General features: G+C 35.5%; 1 protein-coding gene across 2 annotated transcripts in view; it reads right to left on the reverse strand.

Moving 5' to 3' along the window:
* The window catches only part of PLA2G4A (phospholipase A2 group IVA), a gene marked incomplete at both ends in the record, with an annotated part of 140448 nt that overhangs the window by 40164 nt on the left and 84962 nt on the right, over positions 1-15322 (reverse strand). For both annotated transcript variants that reach the window (XM_079696872.1, XM_079696871.1), the window contains 5 exons: positions 2431-2502; positions 5339-5431; positions 5518-5655; positions 11647-11761; positions 12912-13134. In XM_079696872.1, coding sequence (XP_079552998.1) covers positions 2431-2502; positions 5339-5431; positions 5518-5655; positions 11647-11761; positions 12912-13134 — 641 coding nt within the window. The remainder of the gene's footprint in view (positions 1-2430; positions 2503-5338; positions 5432-5517; positions 5656-11646; positions 11762-12911; positions 13135-15322) is intronic.

The following is a 15322-nucleotide window of genomic DNA, read 5'->3' on the forward strand; positions in this document are numbered from 1 at the left end:
TCCGGGAAGATCCCACATGCCACAGAGCGGCTGGGCCCGTGAGCCGTGGCCGCTGAGCCTGCACGTCCGGAGCCTGTGCTCCGCAACGGGAGAGGCCACAACAGTGAGAGGCCCGCGTACCGCAAAAAAAAAAAAAAAAAAAAAAAAGGGCAAAAGACCTTAGTAGACACCTCACCAAAGAAGACATATAGATGGCAAGTAAGTATATGAAAAGATGTTCCATGTCACATGTCATCAAGGAAATGCAGATTAAAACACCAAGATGACACTACACACCTATTAGAAATGTCAAAATCCAAAACACTGACAGCACCGAATGCTGGTGAGGATGTGGAGCAACAGGAACTCTCATACATTGCTGGTGGAAACACAAAATGGAACAATTACTTTGCAAGACAGTTTGGAAGCTTCTTACAAAACTTTATTATCACATGATACAGAAATCATGCTTCTTGATTTTTAGGCAAAGGAGTTGAAAACATATCCAGACAAAAATCTGAACATGGATGTTTATAGCAGCATTATTCATAACTGCCAAAATTTGAAAGCCACCAAGATATTCTTCAGTAGGTAACCAGATAAACTATGGTATATCCAGACAATGAAATATTATTCAGTGCTAAAAAGAAATGAGCTATCAAGCCATAAAAAGACATGGAGGAAACTTAAATGCATATTACTAAGTGAAAGAAGCCAATCTGAAAAGGCTACACACTGTATGATTCCAACTATATAACATTCTAGAAAGGCAAAATGATGGTGACAGTAAGAAAATCAGTGGTTGCCAGGGGCTGGGGGAGGGAAGCAGAGGGATAAATAGAGCACAGAAGATTTTAGGGCAGTGAAAGTACTCTGTATGATACTATAAAGGTAGATACATGTCATTATACATTTGTGAAAACCTGTAGAATATACAACATCAAGAGTGAATCTTAAAGCTTGGACTTTGGGTGATAATGATGTGTCAGTACAGGTTCATTGATTGCAATAAATGTACCACTCTGGTATAAGATGCTGAAAGTGGTGAAGGTTATGTGTGTGGGTGCAGGAAATATATGGGAACTCTGTACTTTTTGCTCAATTTTGCTGTGAGTCTAAAACTACTCTAATAAATAAAGGCCATTTTAAAAAAATGAATATTAAGAGCTAATAAGAAATCCTCAGAAACATCCTAAATATCATTCTCCAATGCAGGCTGGCACTAAAACCAAAGCAGCCATATTCAGAGGGTCCTTGAACTCTCAGCCTTAAGAAAACCAGCTAGTACTGCAGAGGTGATCAAATGTACTGATCATTTTGGCAATTTACTTAATAATTGATAAACCATTATTACATCTACTTGATAGTCCCCAAATCAATACATAATTAATTCTAGAAATGCTAGGCATATGCTATCTATCCCCTTTGTACTATCTCCCTTCATTAAAAGGAAATTCAAAAAAAAAAAAAAAAAAGACCAGAACAACTGAAAAATAACAGCCCAGCTATGAAAAGAGAACTTTAATTTTAGTGTTGATTCAGCAAAGATTAAACAGGCTCTTCCAATATCTATACCTTGGCTGGTGGAGTTCTTTAGGTTTTGGACAAGAAAGCATTTAATATCTTTTAAAATCTAGATGATTATATTCAAACTATAACAGGACATGTTCACCCAGTTGTTATAAAATCTTCTCTTTGCTTTTTGTTTATTTGTTTTGGCTTTTGAGCTATTGAGAATATTTGTACCAATGGCTGTGTCAAAATATAAAATCATTCCATCTTACCACATAACAATTGCAACAAATATCTGTGATCCTTGCCTTATCTCTTCCCCGACTCCCCATTGACTATCATGATCCACACAAAGCTAAAAACTGCCTTGTTAAGGTGTAGAAGTACTCACTTGTACTACAAAGTAATACACAAAACAAAAATTTCTCAATAATTCTACTCCACTTCATCACTGATCCCTTCCTGAGAGACAGAATATTGGCAATGGGATAAGGCTCAGGAATGGAGGGAGAACATCATTTTCTACAGGTTACTTAATAATAAGATTTTTAAAGATTAAATTTTAGTTATTAAAGCCATGTAAAAATGTTCCCAAATCACAATTTCCATGTTGAGAAGCCTGGTGCTCTAATCAGACTTAACACAGAATTTGGTATTTCTACCATCTCAGTTTGTTCTCTGTTCAACTGATAATATTTTTGAGGTATTTAAAAGAAATGAAATAACTTTTAATTATTGCATATTTTAAAATATGCAACTTTTGTGTTGCATATTTTATTACGTATATGGCATTAATTCTTGCTCTGAATTGAAAGCTACCATTCTATCACTCAATGCCCTAAGCAGAGACTACCATTAGCATCTTGAGTGAGAAAATCAGACAAAACATTCATGTCCTTTCCTAATCACTTCTGCCAGAGGAGGTTCCAGCTCTCTTACCTTTGGGTTCTTGTGATTCATCATCACTATCCGAGCTATCATTACTCACAATATGCTTTGCTGTAATATTTTCTGCAGAAAGAAAACAAAACAATTGAAGAATCTCAGGTGTCAAGACTCACGATGAAATTTACTGTAAGGAAGTAATCGTAGCAAAACCACAGTGAGGTCTATTAGATTTACTGGTATAAATCTAGATCAATTTAGTAAATCTAAATGTCTTAGCTTTACTAGTATTTTCAAATTTCTCATTTGAAAGCAAAATTTCCCAGTGTATGAAAAATTAGTTTAGAATTATTCATACATGATTTTAAAGGGAAGAATTTTTATTTGTTTATCTTAATTCTGACAGAAAGAATAACTTGATTATATAATTCTTATTATATCAAAAAAATTTTTCTTCAATTAAATATGTTGAAATGATGTTTATGAAGGTCAGTACAGGGTAAAGCCAAAATTTACAAGGGGGCCACAAAATTGTTTCATCAAAATGAATGAAACTACTAATATAAGATAACTTTTGATTTTAATAATACTGAATATTGTCTATTGAAATGTCTGTTTTGGTATCAGTTTTTGCTTCCTCAGAACTTATTAAGAGAGCAGTTATAAAAATTAAAATAGAAACCATAAATCCGTAAAACAGAAACAAGAATAAAATCTAGCATAACTTGTCTTTTTTCAAGTAAAAAGTACCCAAATTATGGAGCACACAAACCATTTTATAATCAACATTTGTAGAAAAATCAAACTTTTTTTGGACATGTACATGAAATCCTTATCTGTAGAGTGACTTTTCTTCCTTCTGTTAGTCAATAGAATTTTTTTTTTAATCCTAAAAAACTGACTCCAAATTTATAACTTTCAGTAATAGAGAGGCATTTGGGCTTTTAAACTGAGAGAAATATAGGTATAACATTTGGTTTCCCCATATTATGCTCCAATTTACCTTAAAGTGTGTCTTTGAAAGAGAGGAAAACAAAACAAAAACCACCTTTGAACACCACTTTAAGAGGTAGACTTTAGTCGGCCAGTGGATAAAAGGGTTACCCGGAGTCCTCAGATTCCCCTCAGTCATCACTCTGGTCTCATTTCTGGAAACCCTAATCTAATCTGAGGTAACACGCATCCTGCTAGCCGGTGGTTCTCAAGGACACAATATTCCCCTTCAGTCTGACACACAGAGAAAGTAAATAAGCTGCGAAACCACTGGTCTCAAAGGGGATGTCTCACAACAAAGAATATTCAAGACTATTGAGTATAAACATTCTCCTTTTCCTTGGCCGTCAGCCATTGTCTCATCCACCTTCAGATGTGTTATTTCAGTCCTATTCTCTTCCTGCCTTAGAAGGAAAAAGCAGCAAACCCTGGATTTATCTGGATTATTTAACACAGAAGAACACAGAGAAGCAAGCCTCATAAGAGGTAATACTTCTGTTCTTTTTCTCTTCTTTTTTTCTGAACTCTTCATATCTTAGAGAAGAGTTAGTTATTCCCACAGTTAGAGGTGAGAACAGGTTATTCATCTGGGATGTAATGTTCATTAAAATAAATCAAGTCAGAGCTTTTCAGCATTATGCACTTTGCCTTTCAGTTACACTTAAGAGCATGTGGCTCTGTAGTTAAGGTCAGAGAACACTCAAAAGTTCCACCAACCTTGGCTGCTTATTCACTGAGTGATGCTTGGAGGACAGGAGCAAGTTCAAGGACAAAGTGCCTTTTTGGTTGTTTTTATTTTTATATTAAAATCTTTGGCTCTATTGCAATCATAAGATCACTTCTCCATTATTTACTACGAACTACCCCCAAATATTAAGGACTATAGCAAGTTACTGCACTTAATATAAATATCATATATCTAAAGTCAATTCTCACAGGAAGAGTGATCATACTACTTATAAGCCAATTTGTAGTGCATTAATTAAAGTACAATTGTATTTTTGTTTTGTATATAAAGCTTAATTAAATAAACTGTCTGTCTGCAATAACTAAGGATGGCTTATCAGAAAAATCCTACGGTAAGTTTTTTTACATGCAAGTATTCTTCAGATAAATTGATTGTTGAGAAAGTCATTTATGCTGTTCTGTTAACTCCTCAAATAAATGTGTGATACTTCACACACAGAGAAGAGGTAGTAGGTAGGTAGTGTGCTGATAATCTACAGGACCCTTCTCCCCAGCCTCAGCTAGGCTGGCCCCAAATTCAAATTTAGCATCTCCCTGCTCCATCCCACTGCCAGTCAAAATAGCCATAAGAAATTTAGTGTTGATTGAGCTACAGATGGCAAGACATCTAGGAGATACTGAATGCATGTTTTGTTTCGTTTACTTTAAATCAAATTTATTTATTAAAGGGAACATATGTTTCTATGGTATAAATATTATAACAAATGAATACTGCTGGTCCTCAATTGAGTTCGTCTACTTTTTCAAGTTTTGTAAATATTATTTTTAATTTATTGTGGGCTAGTGAGTTAGATTTAAAGAAAATCATTGGTGATAATTTATTAGATGTGATTTGAAACATTTTTTCCATGTTTTTTGGTATGAATAAGCTGTGAGAAGTATTTAAGAGGTAAATGAACTGACAAGCGTGAATTTAAGTGTTATACTGTGTTAAATTGTTGTTGAATCTAATCTTCAAAAAGCTACCCTGATTGATAAAAGGAGTACAGATCTTCCTCAAATTACAATGGGTTTATGTCCCAATAAACCCACTGTAAATTGAAAATTTTGTAAGATGCACATGCATTGAATACATCTAATCTACTGAACACCACAGCTTAGCCTAGCCTACTTTAGAACAATTACAATCTTTATGATGATTTAATTTTCTCTCAACATATGTGTTAATGAAATTTACCAATATAGTGTAATTATTATCAATGTAAGCATGTTTTTACAATACCTAGTTCTTCTTCCATTGTGGAACCTTTACTTTGTGAGCCAGAAACTCCCAAGACTCTGTTGAACAATATAGAAAAGGCACTCCCCCAGACACCTAAAATAAAGCAAAAACAGAATAACTTAGAATGCACCAGGATTTAAAACAGTCAAACAAACTCATGGTAGATTTTTATCACTTACCCATTAAGAAATGCAAGGGGTTTTCTTCATATTTCTTTACAACTGTTCCCATAAAAAATTTACTTCCAAATAAATCAGGAGCCATAAAAGTACCATATTTAGCCATGCCAATCTCATATGGACTAAATTCAACCCAATCTGAAATCATTTTAAAAAATGCAATCCATTAATAGGGAAATACTACAGAGATGTGCACAAAGATTACTTCAACATTGTCATGATTATTCTCATTCATTTATTTGAAATATTTTTTAAAAATTAACCAAATGCCTATTATGCATATGGCATTGTATAGGAGAAGTTGGGAGGGGAAAGCTTACCGATGAATAAAATGAGAACACAAAGGATCCCTTAATTTGTACAAATTGAATACCTTTTCACATTTAAAAACTCAGACATCTTTTATAAAGTCCATCTTAATTCTATAAAAGGGAAAACTTTAGACTCAGTTTTAAAACTGCTGGCTCAGATGTTTAAAAATCTGTGAAATTTTGGGTAGATTGCTTGTATTCTCTGTGTTTTAATTCCTTAATCTGTAAAATGTGAATAAAATCAGTAGATAGTTTGTAGAATTGTTGTGAAGATCTAACGAGCTAAGAAACTTAAAGAACTTAGAAGAGGACATAGCACATTCTAATCACTCCATAAATAGTAGCCACTATTATATTTCATGTATTCCTGTGGCTATAACTATGCCTAATAGTTATCTGAATCTTAATCTATCCAAAAAGAATTCCTGGTTTTTGACTCCCATTTCCTTGCCATTCTCTGTCTTCCCCTGTTTGGTAAATGGTACTACTTTTCATATATTCATACCACTATCCATACTTTAGAATTCTTCATGGTCCTCTTTCTCTTATACCTCAAATACAAAAAATCAAGTTCTGTAGGCTCTATCATCAGATGTGGTTAGAAATGGGCTACTTATCCATTTGTTCACCATGACCATACTGGTACAAGCTGCCAAACTCTCTCCTGGATCTCCACAATAGCCTCTTAAAACTTTCTCTATTCCCCTACTACCTTGTTGATATCCTGTAGCCAGATGGATTTTTAAAAATATAAATCACACCACACCAGTGCCAGCTGAAAGCTTTCCAATGGCTTCCCATTACACTGAAAATAAAAACATGGCCGAGAAGTCCTCATGATGGTCTGGCTCATGCTCCTTGTCTGACTACATATCTTAACCAATCTCCTATCACATTTTGTCTTACTTATTCCACTTCAGCCACACACCTTCTTAATGTTCCTCCAAGAGACCAAGCTCACTCCTGTCTCACAGCCCTTATGCTTGCTATTCCCTTCTGTAACCATAAGGCTTACTCCTTCTTAACTTTAGTTCAAAGTCTTTGTTGACCATCTTCTATGGAGTCCCACTACCATGCACCCCTGCCTAACTCCAAACTCTCTGTCTGCCTTTATTTTTTTTCAGTTTTTCCCTTTCTAAAATTATTGCATGCCTATAACCCTTTATCCAACAATCCAAAATCCAAATAACTCCAAAATCCACATTTTTTTTTTGCTATTCGTTTGGTAGTAAAACCTGACCTGAACTCATTTAGCAGAAAAACCAGTCTTGAAAAGATGTGAGGCTTAATCTTTAGATATCCCATGGAATGTGAATATCAATACATTCCATTGGAGAAATCACTCTATTTGATTATAAGACCTCAATGGGGGTATTATGTAATATATAGAATATTTTTTAACTTCAAAATCTAAAATATTCTGAATTTTAAAACATCTGTCCTCAAAGTTTTGGAAAAGGAATTGTGGATATGTATATATTTATTATTTACTCAATAGTATAGGTTAGAACATTCTACTTTTGTGAAACAAGTTATAAAATCACAATTGTGATGAGAACACATTATAACTCATTTCACATCAAAGCCAAATGGTGCATATACCCTTCATGACCAAGTGGTGTGTTTTATAATGACTTACATGAAGTTAGTGAGACATGACTAGCAATGAATCAGAGGCCATTAGGAAAATTTCTATATCACTGTGAGTAATTTCTTATCTCTGAATTTCACACCCCTCTCCAGGGTACTAAAGCGTAAAGACCTCCTGGTCCCTACTTCTCTAGCAATCTCTTCTTGATTAATGTGGTTTGTGTATACAGTAATGAGAGACATTCTCAAGAGGTAGATTTGCTCTCTAATCCTCACTGAAGAACTCACTACGGTACTTTGACTACTATTTCTCTGCTGCTGATTCCTACATTTCAAACTTGACCCTCTCTCCTGAGCCTCCATCTACTCATTTCCATCTTCCTGTTGTGCACTTACGCTTGAGTATGCTGTCATCACATCCTGCTACACTTACCTGGAAAGGAGCTTATCACCTTGCTTCCCAGACAAGCTTACCTGTTTCTGTAAATCACGCTATCACCGCCCAGAAAAAAATTTTTCTTAACTGAAATCACTCTTAAATCCACTCACATCAAATCCATCCATCACACATTTCACTGGTAACCTTTAAACTTTGCACATTCATCTTCTCCTCTTTTTCCTTATCAGTTTCTCCCTAGTTCCAGGACCTTATTTAAAGAAACACAGTAATATCACTGCTTCCAGTTTCTTTCTTACCAATCTACCCATATGGATCACTGAAACACTTTTTTTCAAAAACACTATTTAAATAATTTTATTGCCCTACCAAAAATCATTAAGTATTTCCCATTATCATAACTGAATAAAAACATTTCTGTCTGGAATTCAAAGCTTTCTATAACTTGGCACTAATGGTTCTCCCAAATATACCACTACTCTTCACCAGTTCACGCATGAGACCAAGGCTAATGTCTCTTTACTGCTCCCCAAAATGTACCTTTGTCTTCCCTTCTGAACATTTTCTTATACTGTTCACACAAAGTTGACTTTTCACCCCCAATTGATAGATCTTTCCAAGTTCAACTTAAATCTGAGTTCCATCACCCTCATGAAGTCTTTCTTATGACTATACTAAATCTCTAATATCTTACAATTTATGTCAGTTCTATATACTCTAACAGATAGTAGTATTCTATGTATATGGTTTACTAATTTTTCATGTTTTATTTTTGTCTCGTTAATGGGACTATAGACTTCTTGAGGAAGTACTATATTTTTACTTCTATAACAACTGTTAAAGAACTTAACATGATGTTAAGTCTATAAATTGTGCTCAGTAAATGCAATTTACTGACCAATGGAAACTTTAAAATGAAAGTTTGAAATCCTACTAGAAAGGTAGTGAAGTGGAGGAACCAACATACAAAAATATGTAACCATTTAAACAACTAATATTTATGTGTTTACAGTCTTCAAAAGGGGAAAGTGTTTAAAACTTTTCTAAGAGAGAAGAAAAACATTCTCTGGTATTGTTGAAGTAAAGTTGATAAAACTTCCGTAAGGTAATTTGGATCTTTGACTTTTTATAATATAATTCAAATAACATTTTATCTTTTTTTTCTTGAATGTCCATTTTAATCTAAGCAAATTTAAAGGCATAAAGTATAGACATGTTTCCTTTTTTTTTTTCCCAATAACTCAAGCTACTCAAACACTCATAACATGCCCCTTTGAATGTCTTATCTGGGTACAAGATCAACATAACTAACGTTTGATGGTTTTGTTCAACTCTGTTGGAAGAAACAGCTTGAACCTCCTCATCATAGAAACTTAACAATGAAGGTTAATGGGGCTTCTCTCATGTCAGTAACAATATTGAAATTAGGCAGTTGGCCCAAATCAGACATATCCAAGTTGAAAGACTACTAACTGCACAGAAAACAGCCGTTTCTCACTCTAGATGAATCCAAAATATTCACTCGCTAGAAATATTATTTATTCTTTAATTATTGTAGTCAGATTTTCTCTTGAGAATGGCTGCTGACTAAAACTTCAGAATAGAAGAGACAACTGTGAAAATGCCGTTAACAATCGTAACAGTAACAATAAAACTATTATATTTTTATGTCCCTTTATCATATTCACTATTATCCCTATCTCATATAATTGGCTTAATAGCTCTGTAAGATAAAACTGATGTTTATTAAAATCCTTCTTTTTAATAATGAGGAAAATAAGAATCAGAGATATTGACCCATCCAAGGTATTTCAGCTTAGAAGTAAGACAAGGCTTCCAAATTAGTTTAATGCTTGTTTAACTAAATCAATGCTTCTGGGGTAAAAGAAGCCTCATTTGGCTATGCACAAATTTGACTGGCATGCTAGTGGTATTTACCAACCAATTTCCAAGCATTCCAAGACCTCATAAGACAATAGCTATCGGAAAGCAAAAATAAAACAAAACAAAACCACCACCAACAAGAAAACAATTTATCATGGCCCTTACTTTTCATGTATGATAGAATCTTAACTCTCCCTATGAACTCCATCACAAAGTGTGGTTCCTCATTGCTGCTGAGTATGCCATGGTTATCCGACACTCTTACTGCATGCCTGAACCCCCCATCCAAGAATTAAATTTGCCTTTCATATACAAATTCTATTCATCTTCAGACCTTTGACTCTTCTCATACAGCTTTCATAGAACACTCCACATTGTTAAGATATACTGAAACTTGGGCTTCCCTGGTGGCACAGTGGTTGAGGGTCCGCCTGCCGATGCAGGGGACACGGGTTCGTGCCCCGGTCTGGGAAGATCCCACATGCCGCGGAGCGGCTGGGCCCGTGAGCCATGGCCTTTGAGGATGTGTGTCCGGAGCCTGTGCTCCGCAACGGGAGAGGCCACAACAGTGAGAGGCCCACATACCGAAAAAAAAAAACCAAAAACTATAAGGAGAGTCTCATTCTCATTTAACAGATGAGAAAACTGAGGCTAAAAGGTGTCACACAACTTGGTCAAGGAAACAGTGCATAGTAACATTCTGTTCTCTCTTGTGCTTTAACTTCTTTAATAACTATTGTAAATTTCTCAAACCTACTATCAGGTCTTATAGAAAAAGGGCAATATACTGTGGAGGGGAGGGGAGTTCATGCTCAGCACCTGGCATACTACATTCTACATCATCAGTAATCAGAGAAGCCAATATTTTTATAAAAAGAACAAAGTATTTCAAGACCAATTCTCAGCTCTGCTACTTACTTTCTATGTGGCAATGTGCAAATCACTGAATCTTTCTGAGGTTTTATTTTCTTTTTTCCTGTGAAGCAGAGCTAAGAATACCTCCTTCCCTCCCTGGGTTGTAGTAAATATTGAATAAGACAATAAATATGATAAGTGCTTTCTGAACCATAAGCATGAGAAACATTTTAGTCAAGATAATTGATAAACACTTGTTGAATGAATGAATTCCAGGTGCACTGCTTTTATAAACTATTCAAAATTCTTGCTTGACAGTAGTCAGTTGAAGAAAAAGTGAGACTTGGTAAAACTGCAAAAGAATTCTAGATATAAATCTGGTAATTACATGCCATTCACAATGATTTTTTAAGCTCATGGTGTGACTGATGTCACTGAGATACTTTTCCTAAAAATACAATGAACCCTACTAGCCACAGTCAGAAATTCTATCACACTGCAGACTAGGACTGGCAGTGGCCTGGAGAAGGAGGAAGTCACATACTTTTAGAGCACCCAACAAGAAACAGAGCTACAGAAGAAATAAATGTTTACATCTGAGATTTAACAAAATGAGGCATTTTCTTCACCAGCTGCCACAAGTATAGACTAGTACTTTTAAGGTGCTGAATTATAAAAATTAGAATAGTGTTTTGAATGATAAACAGATACCATGTTACCCAATTTAATGAACAAATAAGCAGCAAACAAAAATATATGGCTTGCCTAAAAGCCCTAGACATAGTATTTTGTTAAAAATCCTTGAGAAATGAATAATTAAAATAGAATATTGATTATATTCATGATTTACTTTTATATCTTCTTTCCCACTAATTTGAATGAAGATATACTAGTAACTAGTTTCATAGGATAGTCTCTACAACCAGAAAATCATCTAGCTTAAAATATTCTTATACTTTCAAAAGTTTTTATGTTACAGAAAATATATTAAAATAAGCAACTAAAATTGCTTATGATCTTCCTCTAAAGAAAATCATTAGGAACTACAGTTCAAAGCTTCCAGGAAATGTTTTGCAAGAGGAAATTCCATACCTGCAAACATCAGTTCTGAGACATCGGGTTTGACATGGAGACAGGTGAAAAGAGGCAAAGGGCACTGTCCAGTATTGACTTTTTCCTTCAAACTACTCAAGGTAGTGTTCATTCTCTGTCCACAGAAGAAAGAAAAGGTTTTACATATACAAACAGATACAGATTTTTAAAAACTATGTAAAATAGTACTTCCAATCAAGACACAAAATGTTTGTAATAAAAATAGTCTTATGGGGCTTCCCTGGTGGCTCAGTGGTTAAGAATCTGCCTGCCAATGCAGGGGACGCGGGTTCGTGCCCCGGTCCGGGAAGATCCCACATGCCACGGAGCAGCTGGGCCCATGAGCCATGGCCGCTGGGCCTGCGCGTCCGGAGCCTGTGCTCCGCAACAGGAGAGGCCACAACAGTGAGAGGCCCACGTACCGCAAAAAAAAAAAAAAAAAAAAAGAAAAAGTCTTATGACTTCTAGGAACCTCTGATCCTGAAAAACAACAGAACGTAAGCTCTATGGAGGTAATTACCTTCATTCTAAAAAGAGCCATACGTCTCAGGACTATATCGACGTTTGGCAGCTAGGGAGCCCAGAAGGAATTGAGCCCCCAGATTCCCTGGCACAAACTCTACCCGCCCTGTTTCATGTTCAGATAAAATGTCGCTCTGTTGTCATGTGTCGAATGGGTTTCTTCCATGTGATTCACTCCTTTTTTTTCTAACTCTCTCCAGGCAAGCTCCATTCTTCTTCTGCTATTTAAATATTACTTATATTCACCACTTTATCTAAAAAGATTGCTATTTGGGCAGAATGGGCAGTTAAGGGTTAAAATGTGTATTTTTCCAAAGAAAAGGAATACAAAAGTATTTCCCTGTACATCAAAACTGACACGTAGGGAGTTCCCTGGCAGTCCAGCGTTTAGGACGCTGCACTCTCACTGGCGAGGGCTCAGGTTCAATCCCTGGTCGCGGAACTAAGATCCCGCAAGCCGCGCCGTGTGGCCAAAAAATACAAAACAAAACAAACAAAAAACAACAACAAAACTGACACATAGTTAGAATAAATTAGTAAGCTGGTAAGAACTAATGTAATGTAGGATGAAACGTATTATAGAAGAGTTATGTCTGGCAGGGAGTATGTACTCAGTACATGTTGATAGGATAAGGTGAGTCAACTGACTTTTACAAAATGTATCGTACTTTGTTTTATTTAAAACATTACGATATACATGGTCTTCTTGTATTAAAAGGATTGTAGACTGAGCCAAGGCTTACATTGTGAATTAGTGTTTCTCCTATTAACATCCCAAAGATATCAGTAAAGGTGACAGGTTGTCCAGAACTTTTCTTCTTCCATAAAGACTCAACGTATCTTTTAATTTTCTGTGGTGTGAGAAGTAAAAGAGGGTTGTGGCTAACACTTTTCATTAGCTCTTCATTAATCTCCTCTGGTCCTTTCTCTGGAAAATCAGGGTGAGAATATAAAGTTGACATGTACCTGTAAAGGAAACAAAAGACAATCAGTAACGATAAAGGGCATCACACAGTAAGTAGTCTCCAAAGAAAGCAGTCATCTTTGTCATCATAAAATGAAAGAATAATAGAAATAGTTGGTTAACTAATTTTCTGATTGAAGATAGTAACTCATTTAAGGAAAGGATGCAACAATCAGAATATAGCTGGTCTACAATGGAAGTAAAGGAGAGGCCTCAGAGAAAACACTGGACTTCTCCTGCACAGTCCAGAGGAGAGGATGCCCTATTGGGCCAACTCTTCACTGTCTAGTCTCCAGGAACGGGTATCCTTATCAGACCATCAGAGACTGATGACACAACACACTGAGAGCCATGTAAATAAATTGACTTGCTGGATATAATACTAGCCAAGCAATCTGATAATTTGAATTTCCATTATAATTATCTATAGGTAGAAAATGTGCTGTCCAAACAATTGTGAATGCCTAATTCTCATGACAATTGTGTGTGTGTGTTGTTGTTGTTTTTTAATTGTCCATTGGCCTAGATAGAATCCCAAGCCTTGCCAATTGTAGGTCTCAGAATTTCTGAGCATACAAATCTAATGGTGAAATCATGGAGAGGAGTAGGTCTGAAAGATAAATGCTTTCTTGTGAAGATTCTTGGCCAACAGCCATCTGGCCACCTCTAGTGATGCTGGAAATCATCATATGCCTTGGTATTTGATATTTAGACAGTAAACATTAAGTTATGATCCTCCTAGGAACCAATATCTCTAATATTGTAGCTCTCAAACTAAATACTAATGATTAGTTTACTTATCTGTCTCCCCTAATTAGTTGTGACCATCTATGGGGAAAACTTTGCTTATTTATCATTTTTAGTCTCAATGATTAGCAAATACCTAGTATACGACAAGCACAGTATATTGAACTGTTGAACTGAGAGCACAAAATAATGAAAGAAATACTCTACCACTTCACCCAACCAAACAGAATGTAGCACATATTTAAATCTCCTGTCTCCTTGACATTCATAACAAAATGCCACCATAGTGATTTATCTTCCCTTCATGGAGGGGAGAAAACTAACTGTTATTGAGTCTTGGTATGTTCTAAGCCTGTGCTGGCTAATTGCTCATAAGCTGTTGTCTTGAAGACTTGTGATAGCTTTCATTTCTTCTATTTTAAAGATAAGCAGAGGATTGATGAATTTAAATAACATGTTAATGGAAGCAACCTAAGTGTCCATCAACAGATGAATGGATAAAGAAGATGTGGCACATAAATACAATGGAATATTACTCAGCCATAAAAAGAAATGAAATTGAGTTATTTGTAGTGAGGTGGATGGACCTAGGGTCTGTCATACAGAGTGAAGTAAGTCAGAAAGAGAAAAACAAATACTGTATGCTAACATATATATATGGAATCTAAGAAAAAAAAAAAAGGTCATGAAGAACCTAGGGGCAAGATGGGAATGAAGACACAGACCTACTAGAAAATGGACTTGAGGACCTGGGGAGGGGGAAGGGTAAGCTGGGACGAAGTGAGAGAGTGACATGGACATATATACACTACCAAACGTAAAATAGATAGCTAGTGGGAAGCTGCTGCATAGAACAGGGAGATCAGCTCGGTGCTTTGTAACCACCTAGAGGGGTGGGATAGGGAGGGTGGGAGGGAGGGAGATGCAAGAGGGAAGAGATATGGGAACATATGTATATGTATAACTGATTCACTTTGTTATAAAGCAGAAACTAACACACCATTGTAAAGCAATTATACTCCAAGAAAGATGTTTAAAAAAAAAACTATCACAGAAAAAAAAATTTTTTTTAATAAATAAATAAATAACATGTTCACAGTTCCCCAATTAATAATAGAACTCGAATTTAAAATCTGTCCTCTCCCCTGATAGCCTTTATTTTTAAAAAATCTTTAAAGTAAGATTTCAGTTCTTAGAGATCAAACTACTCCCACTACACATTAAATTAGAATTTCTTGTTGGATTCAGAGTTCTTTAGAGACAAACTGAGAATAATTAAAACTTAACAAATGAAGAGTGATGACAGACCTAAAATGGAACACAGGCTCTGCAAAAAAAATTAAACACTCTTAAAAGATCTTTATTATATAAACTGGATTCTTAACATTTCTCACAACATGAGATAACGATAAATCAGATAGACTTACTCTGAACTCAAGCCTG

The sequence above is a fragment of the Hyperoodon ampullatus genome (assembly GCF_949752795.1).
Source record: "Hyperoodon ampullatus genome assembly, chromosome: 2".
NCBI lineage: Eukaryota > Metazoa > Chordata > Mammalia > Artiodactyla > Ziphiidae > Hyperoodon > Hyperoodon ampullatus.